Source organism: Solanum pennellii, chromosome 8 (genome assembly GCF_001406875.1).
Source record: "Solanum pennellii chromosome 8, SPENNV200".
Classification (NCBI taxonomy): domain Eukaryota; kingdom Viridiplantae; phylum Streptophyta; class Magnoliopsida; order Solanales; family Solanaceae; genus Solanum; species Solanum pennellii.
This window is the reverse complement of record NC_028644.1, coordinates 48,241,106-48,255,234: the sequence shown is the minus strand read 5'-3', so window position 1 is coordinate 48,255,234 and position 14,129 is coordinate 48,241,106. Positions and strand designations below refer to the sequence as shown.

At 32.8% G+C, this 14,129-nt stretch overlaps 1 protein-coding gene across 5 annotated transcripts; it reads left to right on the top strand.

Moving 5' to 3' along the window:
• The first annotated feature begins 5,850 nt into the window (after positions 1-5,850).
• Positions 5,851-13,664, top strand: LOC107028603 (protein FAR-RED IMPAIRED RESPONSE 1). Of its 5 annotated transcripts, XM_027918953.1 has the most exons (15): positions 5,851-6,223; positions 7,035-7,159; positions 7,273-9,490; positions 9,581-9,637; positions 9,856-9,924; positions 10,048-10,116; positions 10,205-10,273; positions 10,349-10,393; positions 10,472-10,577; positions 11,611-11,734; positions 12,139-12,447; positions 12,548-12,622; positions 12,769-12,852; positions 12,934-13,206; positions 13,345-13,664. In XM_027918953.1, exons 3-9 carry the CDS (start codon positions 7,370-7,372, stop codon positions 10,520-10,522), a joined length of 2,481 nt encoding a protein of 826 aa, XP_027774754.1. In that variant the 5' UTR covers positions 5,851-6,223; positions 7,035-7,159; positions 7,273-7,369; the 3' UTR covers positions 10,523-10,577; positions 11,611-11,734; positions 12,139-12,447; positions 12,548-12,622; positions 12,769-12,852; positions 12,934-13,206; positions 13,345-13,664. The 5 variants fall into 5 exon arrangements, with proteins under 5 accessions (XP_027774754.1, XP_015085222.1, XP_015085223.1 ...); XM_015229736.2 differs by lacking the exon at positions 13,345-13,664 and having other exon boundaries at positions 7,113-7,159; positions 12,934-13,343; XM_015229737.2 differs by lacking the exon at positions 13,345-13,664 and having other exon boundaries at positions 10,054-10,116; positions 12,934-13,343.
• The last annotated feature ends 465 nt before the right edge of the window (positions 13,665-14,129 follow it).

The following is a 14,129-nucleotide window of genomic DNA, read 5'->3' as shown; positions in this document are numbered from 1 at the left end:
AAGTTCAGAGAGTCGATTTCAGTACCCAAATTTCAGAATTCTAAGTGTTTTGGAACGAGACCCCCACGACGGTCCGTCGTGCCCATGACGGTTCGTCGTGGGATCCGTCGACTCAGTCAGTTTTTCCAGAAATAAAATCTGCTGCTCAAAACGACTAAACAGGTCGTTACAGTTTCTCTTCTATAAAATTATGTGATTAACAAAAAATTCTTTTTATTAAAGTAATTATTGATATTAATATGTAATTTTATTTTAATCCTTTTCATAACCGCGCGAAGCGCGGCTAAGTACACTAGTATATATATAAAGGAGGACTATAGACAAGGTGATGTGGCACCTCTCTATGACCTCCATTTGCATTTAGTTTTTTTCTTTTTTTCCTTTTTTTTTTAAAAATAAATTAATTATTATATCATAAAAAAATTACTTAAATTTATTACAAATAAATATTTAATTAATGGAGGATCATTTATAACAAAAACTCTTCGTATTTTTAATTTATTTATCTCACTTATAATAAAAGGAGAAACATAATTTATTTATTTTTGACTTTTTTAAGTTAAATTAATTATTTATTGTAAAAATATATCACTTTATTCATACAAATAAATACTTTATTAATGTAGGAACATTTATAAAAAAAAACCTCTCTATATTTTTTTCTATTTGTTTATCTCACTTCTAATCATGAAATAATAATAATTTTTTTTTTACATTTTAAGTATTTTTAATTTTATTTTTTAATTTATTCACTAGGGGTTACTACCCATGACTTGCCCTTCTTTACTTTTTACTTTTAATAATATTCATAACTCTCATCATTTTTATTTCCATAACCTCTAAATTAAATTTATAAGTTTATGATGTCTTCTGGTATTTCTTTATTTTGTCAATAAATTCATAGTTTCATGAAGATTCACACTCACAATTATCCTTTCTTTTTTCATCATATAGGTTTGGTTTGTAACAAAAAAAGTACATGAAGGTAAGAAATATTTCATTGCAAAATTTTATTTTTTTATTTTCTTTATTTTTGTCTATATACATTCGTATTGTAACCAAAAAAAGTGCATGAAGTTAATAACTATATCATTATGAAGTCCTTATTTTTCATTTCTTTTATTTTGTCTATATAAATTCATGTTTATTTTCATGAAGATTCACATACAAAGTTATAATTTCTCTTCTTCATCATACTTGTTTGTGAATTAACTAACATGTAACAAAAAAAACTATATGAAAGTAAGATATATTCATTCTAAAGTCTTTCTTTTTATTCTTATGTACTTAGACATATTTTTTTAATATTTTTTTTATGTTTGTTTTATAATTTATCAAGTATGATTAAAAAATCTCTATATTTCTTAACAATGTGTTGTCTGTATGCAGTTGCTTCTAATAGTTAGTTTTCCAGATATAAGATAGTTTAATTATAATATTTGTTAGATTTCAAGAAATAATTATTATTTAGCATTGTTAATACTATTGAAATATATTTATAATTTTTATGTAGTCACCAATTATTATATTTTCTCTGTTCATTTTTTGTATTTTCACCACTTATTTTTATTTATTTATTTTACAAATAAAATCAAACATAATTAATAATATATTTAATGACTAATAAAATTATACATTTGAATTATTTATAACTCATGTCTCTTCATCTTACTTGTAACGTTTAATATTAAATATGATTCGTAACTTTATATGTTTCATTTTTAGTAAGTCTTATAAATATTTAATTAATGTTTAAAAACTTATATTAAGCAAATGTAATAATAATAAAAAATCAAATTTGTTTTGACAAAATCAGAGTTTGAATAGAACATTAGTTATCCTATAAAATATAGAGAAAATTAAAACATATAAAATATTTTCAACCTAATACAGTATATTGTTATTTCATTATGTTATCTCTTATTCCATTTACTTCACCACGGTAAATATTTTGTTCTAATATATACATATATAAAATAAATAAATATATTTTATATGTTTAAAGAAAGTCTATAATATCGTAGACGAGGAGAAATATTAATATTATCTATATATTCGATACTAATCTAAATATTACATATTTCATATTATTATCTTATAAATATTTTATATAGTCGCAAGAAGCACGAATATTTTCACTAATTTTTATAATAAGCAGGATAAATGGATATTAAGGTAAGTAAAGGAATGTAGTTAAGTAATTTTTTTCTAAATAAATTGAATGGACAATGTACTAGTATAACAATTATAAAATATTAGTCCCTATGTTGAATTTGACGTAATACTTATTTTTATAAAATAATATAGTATGTTCTAAAATAATGTTTTTTATATTTAAAAATAATTTGATTTTAAATTATTTATTACCTTGCCCATAATTATATAGACATTATCATAATTAAAATTATGGGATCATTTGGACACTTACTCTAATTTAGTTAGATAGGCAGACCCTTAATATCCGTTTCCATTTAGTAGAGAATTGTGAAATCTCAAACACCTCCTTGACAAGGTTAAAAAAAAAAGAAAAAGATTCTTTTTTCTTTTTGAGAACTAGGTAGAGGTGGCCCGTGCTTGCACGGGCTCAACATCACGGGTCCAACATTGAAAGATTTTTGTTAGTTAGATATAAACATATAGAATGTATGAGTCTGAATATATATATATAGAGAGATGGATAGATATATTATATATATATATATANTATAGTTATGGGGAGGAGTTAATGTTGAGTATAGTACTGGTTTGTTTAAGAATTTATCATTGATGGCAAGATTTAAGTACCTGTCAATTTCTTATAACTATGCAGCAAAGTCCATCCCTGGATAAAAAGTTAATCAAAACCCAAAAAGATCAAAACTTTTACACTGATACCAAACGAACTCACAAATCCACAAGCAACACAGGTGATATTCTGCAAAAACTTGAACATGCATTAAGATTTTCAGGAAAACTAAATAAATAAGGAATTGAAATTAACATTACTTCCCCTGTAAACTAAACCAACCAAAACCCAAGAAAAAATCACAACTTTTGCACTAGGACCAAAGAAAATCATAAACCCCACAAGCAAACCAGGTGATTTCCAGCAAGAAATAGAGCACCCATTAAGTTTTTCCACAAAAATCAAAGCAATTAAGAATGGACATCACCATCATCACTTCCCCTGTAAAAACTAAACCAACCAAAAATCACAACTTTACCATCATGACCAAAGAAAATCACAAACCCAGAAGCAAACCAAGTGGATTTTCAGCAAGCATTTGAACACCCATTAAAATTTTCCATAAAAATCAAAGCAATAAAGAATGGACATCACCATCATTACTTTCCCTGTAAAAACTAAACTAACCAAAACCCAAAAAGCTCACAATTTTACCATCAGTACCAAAGAAAATCACAAAACCCACAAACACACCAGGTGATATTCAGCAAGAATTTAAACACCCATTAAGATTTTCCAAATAAACCAAAGCAACAAAGAATCAACATCACCATCACTACTTCCCCTGAAAACTAAACCAACCCAAACCCCAAAAAGACCACAACTTTAACACCAAACCCAAATAAAATAACAAACCCACATGCCAAAAAGGCTTTATTCAGCAAATTATTGATCACCCACAAAAAAATTTAGCTTACAATGATTTCTCACCTTCCCAAATTTCAAGCAAATTTGGCTGGTTTCCGAGTTTGACACATCTTAATCTATCGCGTTCTGGTTTTTCAGGGACAGTACCTTTACAAGTCTCATATTTATCTAAGTTGATATCACTTGATCTTTCTGCAGGTATTGAGGAGTTGAGAGTTGAACCTCACACTTTCAAAATGCTCCTTCAAAACTTAACTCAACTAAGGGAGCTTTACCTCACCTCAACATATATATCTTCATCACTCCCATCAAACTTGTCCTCTTCCTTACAAAAGCTGAATCTTGTTGGAACGGAATTGTCTGGGAAAATCCCTGATGACATTTTTCATTTACCAAGATTGCAAATGCTTAACTTAGGGAGCAACTTGTATCTGACAGGGCATTCGCCAACAACTCAATGGAACTGCAGCAACTCTTTGAGGAAATTAGATCTTTCTTCCTCAGGCTTTTCGAGTAATATACCCTTGAAGTGTTGGTGGCCATTGATAACACCAAGCTAACCAAAAAGTTGATTCGCTAGGAATCGAATTTGTTCTGAATTTTTTTCCCTTTTAATTGCACCAAAAATCCATATGAACAGAAAGAAGGCCAAATTAATTACTGCATGTGACAAAAAAACATTGAAACGCAACATTGGCGAATGAAAAAATGAAACAACAAAACTTCTCCTAAGCAAAAGCAAAAATAGAACGTCAACAACAAACTCAAAATAAAAAAAAAATTACAAGTATGAAGAGACCCAGATCGAATTAATGAACAAAACAATGTGAAAATAACAACACACCAGCCAGAAAGAGATGGGAGAAATCAAAAACTGATATTTGTTAATATAAAAAAATGGAAAAATCAAAACATCACAGCAGACTTAAATCTATTTTTTTTCTCAAGATTATCAAACTAAGCCATAAATAAATTTTAATTGTTCATTACCTGAACGAATATTCACATCTTTGAGTAGACGATGGAAGAAACTTGCTAGATAAAGAAGAGGAACAATTGTTCACTAACAAGAAGGAATTGATGCACAGACAACAACAATGGAATAAGTGAAGATGAAGGGACACGTAAAGAATGATGTGTCCATTCAAGACACCTCCACAGAAACACTAAGCTATGTGAAAAGACAAATATACCCTCAGATTTGAAATAAAAGACATCAACCACACATGTTGAAACAAGCCATTGTTCACTAACAAGAAGGAATTGATGCACAGACAACAACAATGGAATAAGTGAAGATGAAGGGACACGTAAAGAATGATGTGTCCATTCAAGACTCCTCCACAGAAACACTAAGCTATGTGAAAAGACAAATATACCCTCAGATTTGAAATAAAAGACATCAACCACACATGTTGAAACAAGCCTTTTCTATAATAGTAGTAATTTAACAAAATAGAAACATTTTCCAAGGACCTCCCTAGTTTAGACAGGTACAAGGACATCTTGATGGAAATAATGTTAGAAATTAAAATAAATTATTACGTAAAAATTAACGTAATCTTTACTTGAAACGGAGTAGAATAAAAATGATAATTAGTAATAATTAATTCACACTTTAAATAATCTAAAAAAGCCTATACTACAAAAAGATATAGTAAAAGAAGTATCAATAAACCATAAATACCGAATAAATATCATAATCAATTTGAATTAGTTCCACATAAACCATCACAAAATCAATAAATTTTTTTTCTAAAAACAAGATTTGAATGACCCAACTATGAAATTTTCTATTTTTCCATAATAAAATGACAAACTATACAAATAAATCAATAAAAAATCAAAGCTGATAGTATAAAAAAGTAGCAAAACATGCACATCATCGTCTACGTGTAAGTGCGCATTTTATTTTCTAAAAAGAATATAAAAAATTGACTAAATTGAAAAATATTTGCGGTGCTTTCCATCCTTGTCTTCCTAATAACCCAAATATTGTTTAACCCAAACCCAATTTCCCACTCTTACGGCAAAAATATACTTTCTTCGTTTCAAAAAATTAACCTAACTCAATTTAGAACGAAAATTAAGGATTTTTTTTAATATTATGATTCTAATTTGAAATTATATCAAATATTTTAAAATATTTTTTAATTTTATGATATTAAATATATTATATTAAAAATTAAATTAAAATATTGCTAAAAAAGAAAAATTATTCTTTTTAAAATAAATTGAAAACAATAGAATATTTTATTTTGAAACGAAAGGAAGGGAGTATATACCATCCCGACCCCACACCATGTCTCTTCTTCTTCTTCTTTGACAGGCTCGAACCAGAAATCGTAACCCTAATCGACTCTCATCCAAGCCACTACAATTCCACACGGAATTCGCACCAAGAACCTTCTCGAACCGAACCGGGTATTACCGTTTCCTTCTTCAATCTTCATCTCATCCTTTCCCCCAAATCACAAGTTCATTCCAAATCTGTATTCAATTACTTCAATTCGTACATCACTCAAGTTTTCATCAGAAAACCTCTCTCCAAATATTGGAATTCAAAACCTTTCTTTTCCGGCGAACCTCAGCACCAAATCGTTTCGAGGTCGTTGTTCCGGTGTCGCTGAGGTATACTTGTTTATTACTGCTGGTTTTGCTTTTGCTTTTAGCAGTTCATTTGGCTCAATGTTTATCTGCTTGTTCAATGTTAGCTTTCTGTTTGTTTTTATTTCAATATGATCTGGATATATGTATGTGAAGTGGTGATATGCTACTCTGAATCAGTTTCATAATTTTGATCTTGTACAGGAAAGCATAGTTTCATTTCTGCTTGTAAATCATGCTTTACTTTGGTTTAAATGCTGTTGTTTGCCTATATATAATTTAGCATCTTATCCTTTTAGTTTCATGTCCTGTTCATTTTAGATTGATAGTCACATCCCTTCAGTTCACTATGTTTTTGATGTAGTTGTGATTTTTGTTCTTTTGGCATGGATTGGAACAATTTCATCGCCTATTTGTATTTAAGTATCTATACAGAGCCTAATTTGTCATTCTTGATCTGAGTGTTTCCTCCTCTGTTGCTCTATAATTCCTAAATTTACTAGTCCATTTTAATACCATTACGAAATGATAGCCTTCTTTTAGGCTTCATCATCACTTGATAAGTTTTCTGAGTTGGCTTGAATTCTTTCAGTTACTATCCCATTGGATTAATTGTTATTTTTAAGAATGAAATCATGGTCTTCTTATAGCTGGGCTGCTATTTTGAGAGAGATGAATCCACTAACTATTCAACACATTACAATTTTACTCCACTTCATGTGATGTCCATTTGGAATTCAAATTGTAATGGCTTAAGCATAGTTGAAAGCATCTCTTATTTTGTAAGATATTGCAGAATTTTTTTTGTATATTATAACTCATTTGCTTGTTGTAGGAATAAAGTAGAAACATTTCTCTTCGTGGGTGCTAGACTTGGGTTTCAACTTGCTGCTGAACTGTGGATTGTAAACAGGTTTCAGGTCAACTCTAGGCTGTTGATTTTTAAGTTTCTTCACCGAGGTGAGTTAGATTACTTGAAACTTTTGCATACTTTAAATTGTTTAATGTTTAGTGCAGATGTATCAACAAGAAAAGTAATTTTTAGTACTGACTTGTCATTTTCTTCTCTCCAGCTATTGTGGGAGAAGACTGATTTCTCATGGAAATAACTCTTGAAGAACTTTTCAGACAACATGATTAAGCAAAAAGAACTGAAATGTTATCCAAAAAATGGTTGATCATGGCGATGTTGTGCAAAGTAGTGTTCAATTGACTGGTGATATGGTTGATGCTGTAGATAAGTCATGTCTCAGTAGGGATGGCGGAGTTTCTCGTTCTCCAAAGAGAAGTATTACTGGAGTTGAAGAACATGCAGATTTTGAGCCACATGATGGGATAGAATTTGAGTCCCATGAGGCTGCGTATGCATTTTACCAAGAGTATGCCAAGTCCATGGGATTCACAACCTCAATTAAGAACAGCCGTCGCTCCAAGAAATCAAAAGAATTTATCGATGCTAAATTTGCATGTTCTAGATATGGCACTACTCCAGAATCAGATACTGGCAGTAGTAGGCGTCCTAGTGTCAAAAAGACTGATTGCAAAGCAAGCATGCATGTTAAGAGAAAGCGTGATGGAAAATGGTATGTCCATGAGTTTATAAAAGATCATAATCATGAGCTTTTACCAGCCTTGGCTTATCATTTCCGAATCCACAGGAATGTTAAACTTGCAGAGAAAAATAACATTGATATTCTTAATGCTGTAAGTGAACGAACAAGAAAGATGTATGTTGAGATGTCTAGACAATGTGGTGGAAGTCAAGAAGTTGGCTTGCTGACTAATGATTTAAATTACCAGTTTGACAAAGGTCGGTGCTTGTCATTAGAAGAGGGAGATGCTCATGTTATGCTCGAGTATTTTATGCATGTCCAGAAAGAAAATCCATGTTTCTTTTATGCAATTGATCTCAATGAAGATCAACGCTTAAGGAACTTATTCTGGATTGATGCCAAAAGTAGGAAAGACTATGTAAGCTTTAGTGATGTGGTTTTCTTTGACACCAGCTATATGAAAAGCAATGAGAAGATGCCGTTTGCTCTTTTAATTGGGGTAAACCATCATTGTCAACCGATGTTGCTTGGATGTGCACTTATAGCAGATGAGACCAAACCAACATTTGTGTGGTTAATGAAGACGTGGCTTAGAGCAGTGGGTGGGAAGGCTCCAAAAGTGATAATCGCTGATCAAGATAAGTCACTCAAATCCGCTCTTGAAGAAGTTTTCCCATGTTCAAGTCACTGCTTTGCGCTTTGGCATGTGCTTGAAAGAATCCCGGAAACACTTGCTCATGTAGTAAAGCAGCATGAGAATTTCATGCAAAAATTCAGCAAGTGTATATTTAAGTCGTTAACAGATGAACAATTTGATTTAAGATGGTGGAAGATGGTTAGCAGATTTGAACTGCAAGAGAATGAATGGATTCATACACTGTATGAGGACCGCAAAAAGTGGATTCCAGCTTACATGAGAGGCAGTTTTATGGCTGGAATGTCAACAGCTCAAAGGTCGGAGAGTATAAGCTCCTTCTTTGACAAGTACATTCATAAGAAAATCAGTCTCAAAGAGTTTATGAGACAATATGGAATGATTCTGCAAAATCGATATGAGGAGGAAGCAATAGCAGACTTTGATACATTGCACAAACTACCAGCTTTGAAGTCACCTTCCCCTTGGGAAAAGCAGATGTCTACAATTTATACACATACAATCTTTAAGAAATTTCAAGTTGAAGTATTGGGTGTAGTTGGGTGTCATCCAAAGAAGGAAGTTGTAAATGGGGAAAATGTAACTTTTAGAGTTGATGACTGCGAGAAAGATGAAAATTTTATGGTCACGTGGAATGAGGCAAGATCGGATGTTTCTTGTTCGTGCCTTCTATTTGAATACAATGGTTTCCTCTGTAGGCATGCAATGATTGTTCTTCAGATGTGTGGTCTTTCAATCATCCCATCCCAATATATTTTGAAGAGGTGGACCAAAGATGCAAAGAATATACAGTTAATATCTGAGGGGACTGAAAGAATTCAAAACAGAGTACGAAGATACAATGATCTATGTAGAAGGGCAATTGAACTGGGTGAGGAGGGTTCTTTATCTGAGGAGAGTTACGGCATTGCCTTCCGTGCCCTAGATGAAGCTCTAAAGAACTGTGTGAATGTTAACAATAGAAGTTCTGCATTAACAGAATGTAGCAGCAGTGCAGTTGGACTTCGTGATCTTGAAGAAGATACTCAAGGGATTCATGCAATTAAAACAAGTAGGAAGAAAAATACAAACAAGAAGCGGAAGGTTAGTTTTAGGATCATTGATTGTTTTTAGCATAACTTGTTATAATAATTTGGCTCCTTTGATGTGACCATTAACATAATGGTATCTCAGGTGCACTCTGAACCAGAAGCTGCAATTGTTGAAGCAAAAGACAGCTTACAACAAATGGTTTGTTTCTTAGCACTGTATTAATTAGTTTGTTGCCTATAGCCAAGTCCATAAGAAATGCTTTCAGTATATGATAAATCCTTTCTACAAGCAGTGGTAGTTTTAAACCTTTTAGAAATGTTGGGACTTGCGACATGTCCTTTTTGTCCCTAGTGACTATATATTTGCTGGTGTGAGACTTTAGTGATATGTTAATTTTATTACTTTGCTGGTTATAGGATAGTCTTACTGTGGGTGGAATGACGTTGAATGGCTATTATGGTACACATCAGAATGTGCAGGGACTGGTAGGTTACAATATTTCAATCACATTTCTGATTATTGCTAAATCTCAAAAAAAGAGAATTAGTCTGTACAAAGAATTTTGTGATTTTCTATTGTTATGATCTCTAATTAGTGTTCACTGGTAGATACAGTTAAATTTGATGGAACCTCCCCATGATGGCTATTATGTTAACCAACAGAATATGCAAGGACTGGTATGTGATATTGGTCTATTAAGTTAGATTTTCTTTACAGGTTAGATTAAGATCCATGTAAACGAAATTTCATCTAATCATGCTACAGGGACAACTCAATACAATTGCACCTGGCCATGATGGTTTTTTTGGGTCTCAACAAAGCATTCCAGGACTAGTATGTATGCCGTTATTGGATAGAAATTATGATTGAGAGCATGAATTTTGTAAAATGATTCTTTCATTTATTTAGGGGCATTTGGATTTTAGGCAGCCGAGTTTCACATATGGTTTGCAGGTTTGTCCATTGTCTTCCAGTTTTGCACTTTGTAAATTACAGGATACGAATAACATCCAGCATCTTATGTCACTTCAGGATGAGCCTAGTCTAAGAGCTGCTCAGCTGCATGGAAACAATGCTAGATGATTGCTTATCAATTTTCTGTTTATGGATATCCAAGTGTTTCCTGCTTCTAAATTAGGTAATACTACATTAATTTCCTTTCACTACAGCTTTTAAATTTCAGAACTGCGTAGGGTGCTTGGTTTCTTTTTTTTTTTTTTGGGTATTGTGCTTTCCAGTTTGATGTCTCCGACAGTGTAATACTGTTATTAGTGTACGGACAATTAAGTTGCTGCCTTGCTGGTAGTTTGATTGAGTGATCAATATTCTTTTTTTGTTTACTCTCACTTTTATTATGATGGTAGTAAACCTGTGGGCACCTTGATCAATCTACAAAGTGCCTGCTCTAGCATAGGTACCAGGTAACTCGATCCACCAAGACTTCAAGAAAAGAGGAGATCACTTGGCAGTTTCTTGCTTCCCTTATCATGATCTGTTGAAATTCTTACTCGAGAAGAATACTGTCAAACAACCCATTCCCTCGTTGGAAGAAGCTAACTGTGCCATGAGGAACTTAGCCTAAGAATTAGCTGGTGGGTGTAGTTGCTTCTTCAGTGTTCCAGACGTATAAAAACCTTCTATATATCAAAATCGCAGTTTGAAATTCGAGTAGTTGCCTATATTGAAAAAGTTAAGAACAAAATAAAAGAGAGAAAGGGTCACTTCACTTGCTTAGGAGATCTGATAATCTTGCCAATTGTCTGGATCTCAAAATTTGCAGACAATTACAAGAGATGGTGATGTACTCTTAATTAATCGAGTAATGAAGAACTAGGATATCGGATTTTTTAACTTTAAAATCGTAGCAATCTAAATATGTTGTAGACGTTTTCGACAACTCCTTGTTTCTTTGTTAATAATGTGCTCTCAAAAAAGGAAAGGAGGAGAAAACCATTGAAATATAAATAAGAGACTGATTTGTTCAGATTCACAGATCACACTATTGTTTTTGTCAAGGTGCTCTAATGCAATACACCGATTAAGGCATGCCAAACAGATCTTTTCCCAAGTTTATAATGGATTCTATTCCACTTTAACTCGATTCTTTCGTTGTGTTGCTATATCTTTAGTGTATATCCTGAAGTGGTGTCTTTGTAATTTGTTGATTTCAGGGTTTTGTTGCTGCAGTAAGTCATGAACTCATTTGTTCCAGCTATTTATGATGCAACAATATGCATCTCCAAAAGTTCACCTGCACCTACAGTGCTGAAACTCTTCAAGGGACAGGCTTCTGTGGTAAATAAACTATCTATTAAGTTGGAACTCTGTTTCTCTTTTTCCTTCTCTGCTGATGGATATTTACAGAAAAAGACTCCTGTTCCAATTTGCTTGGTACATGTGATTTGGCAGAAAGGTTAAACTTGCCACAACGGTGTGACTATAAGACTTGAAACTTGTGGTTTTAAACATGCCATAACATTTGTGTGGTTGTAAAAGCTTCTTGTTAAGGGTAAAAGGGAGTTCAAAGTTAATTGTTTCCGGACATATAAATTTGCATTTCTTTTTAGATTGGGATTACTAATGAGATAGTAGTGCCAAACAGGTTGGGAAGGAGGGAGTAGATTTGATTATTATTTTTAGTGATGACTCTAATTTGATCCTTATTGACATAATTGCATCCTGTCACTGTGACTCAACAGCTGTTTTTGTAAGATGGGCCAGAGCCAAATCTAATAGGATTCTTAAGCTTGTTTGAGACTTTTAAGATAGGCTTCAGTACATGTACTTGAAGTGGAAGTCCTAGAGGAATCTTAATAGGGACAGTGAAGTGGATCTCTTGTGGATGAGAGTGGAAGTTCAAGTTAAAGGCCAGTGCATTTTGAAAGAACTTCTTGCTTATGCTTGCTACAACTGATGTGCGATGTGGGAGGCCAATGGATGCCAATGGAAAAAGAGGAGTTCGGCATATCCTAATCATAGATGTTAATGAAGCCACAACATTAAGCCTGGTATCTTTGTGGTGCCTTGTAGTACTTAAAATGTGTTGAGATAGTGGTTTATTTTCTTCTAGTGTTTAGTTGATTTTTTTTTTCTTTTGTGTATCTCAAGCGGCATGAGATGAAGGATCTGCCTGAAAATGATTATGCCATAGCCCAATGGTGTAGAGATATCTTTCTGGCCAAGGTTTGTCCTTGTTATGTATCCTTGCCAAACTCTATCGATAAAAACTTATCCTTACCGAAATATTTTTTTGTGGAATGACCTGTTGTGTTTATTTGTGATGTCTAAAAAGCACTTTTGGTGTTGTCTTTTGACCTGCTTTCCTCCAGTAAGTTATTGGACAAAGATATTCCCGAAGACACTTCTGGAGAAGAAAAGTTGCAAGACAATGCCACCCAATCAAATCCCTTGTGGTAAGTTACTTTCTGATTATGCTGGGGATATTTCAAATCCTTTCTTATATCAAACTATCTGTTGTCTCTCCTTGATAACAGGTAGTGGCATCTTGGGCATATGCATTCTTATCTAGAACCATAAAAATCTTACAAGCAACTGCCTTGTTGTCGTCATGGAAGGGTGTTGCAATATCAGGTTTCTCTCATGGCTGTTACAGTTGTCATGCAATTATTGATTAATTTCTCAAAGTCAGAACGCTCTACAGCCGCCCAAGGTTGCATCAGTAAAGGAAAAGAATGTGAATCAGGCATTAGAGGAAATGGGGAGCAGGGCAGGACAAAACACGCTAATTATGATTTTCATCTGATATGGTAAAGGAACCCTAAGGTTTTAGCTTGATCACGAGAATTACAAAGATGTTTGTAATATGTAGTAAGCTGCGTTTCTATTTTAGACCCATAACTATTTGGCCAAAGTGAACTAATTTGTGTCCATTTTTGTTTCTAAAGATGCAGATTCCATGTTTGGTCTAATTCATCAATTGTTACAGTTGTCTATGATGTTGGTAAACTGCATCTTTGTGTTGATGTCCTTGGGAAACTGAAATGACTTGGAATAAGAGCAGTAAACAAATCATAAGTAGATGTTTGAAAGATTGACATGAGGAGTCAGCAATTGATTGACATGAGGAGACAATTGAGTCTTGAATGAGAGTCTGTTTGTGTATTAAAAATTGTCCACACAATCATGTCGATACACCAGACAGTGTCAACTTCCCCTTGATAATTTCAACTGTTGGCTTAGTGATTTAGGTTCTTATTGGAAGGAATTGTTGTTTGATCTATTTGAGAGATCTAGATTCTTTCTAATCTAGCTTAGCTTTCAATTTCTACCTTTATCTTTCTTCAATCTATTACACCCTTACCTTCTATCATGGAGAGAGTTGCAAGCAAACAGGGTATCAAAATTTATTAAGTTAATTACATTGAACACCACTATAATAACTTTTTGTTACCGGATACACCCCATATATCACATGATCGAATATAAGAGCTCTTATCAAGGAGAGGATTCACGGTGTGCATTATTTGCGGATGATATAGTTTTTTGGTTGATGAAACTTGGGGGTTGGAGGTCGGAAAAGTATATGCTAGACTCTAAAGGGTTTAGATAGAGCAAGTCCAAGATTAAAGGAGAAGGGTCTAACATACTCCTCAATTTTGCCATTTAAAATTGATGTGCCTTCGTAAGAAAGTGATTCATATGTATATATATATATATATATATATATATA

What these genes read in the sequence shown, in the direction of transcription:
- LOC107028603 (XM_027918953.1), top strand. Translation starts at nt 7,370, where the DNA reads ATGGTTGATCATGGCGATGTTGTGCAAAGTAGTGTTCAATTGACTGGT. An exon ending in AAGACAGCTTACAACAAATG is followed by an intron (nt 9,638 to 9,855) that starts GTTTGTTTCTTA and finishes TGCTGGTTATAG; the next exon opens with GATAGTCTTACTGTGGGTGG. An exon ending in AACAAAGCATTCCAGGACTA is followed by an intron (nt 10,274 to 10,348) that starts GTATGTATGCCG and finishes TCATTTATTTAG; the next exon opens with GGGCATTTGGATTTTAGGCA.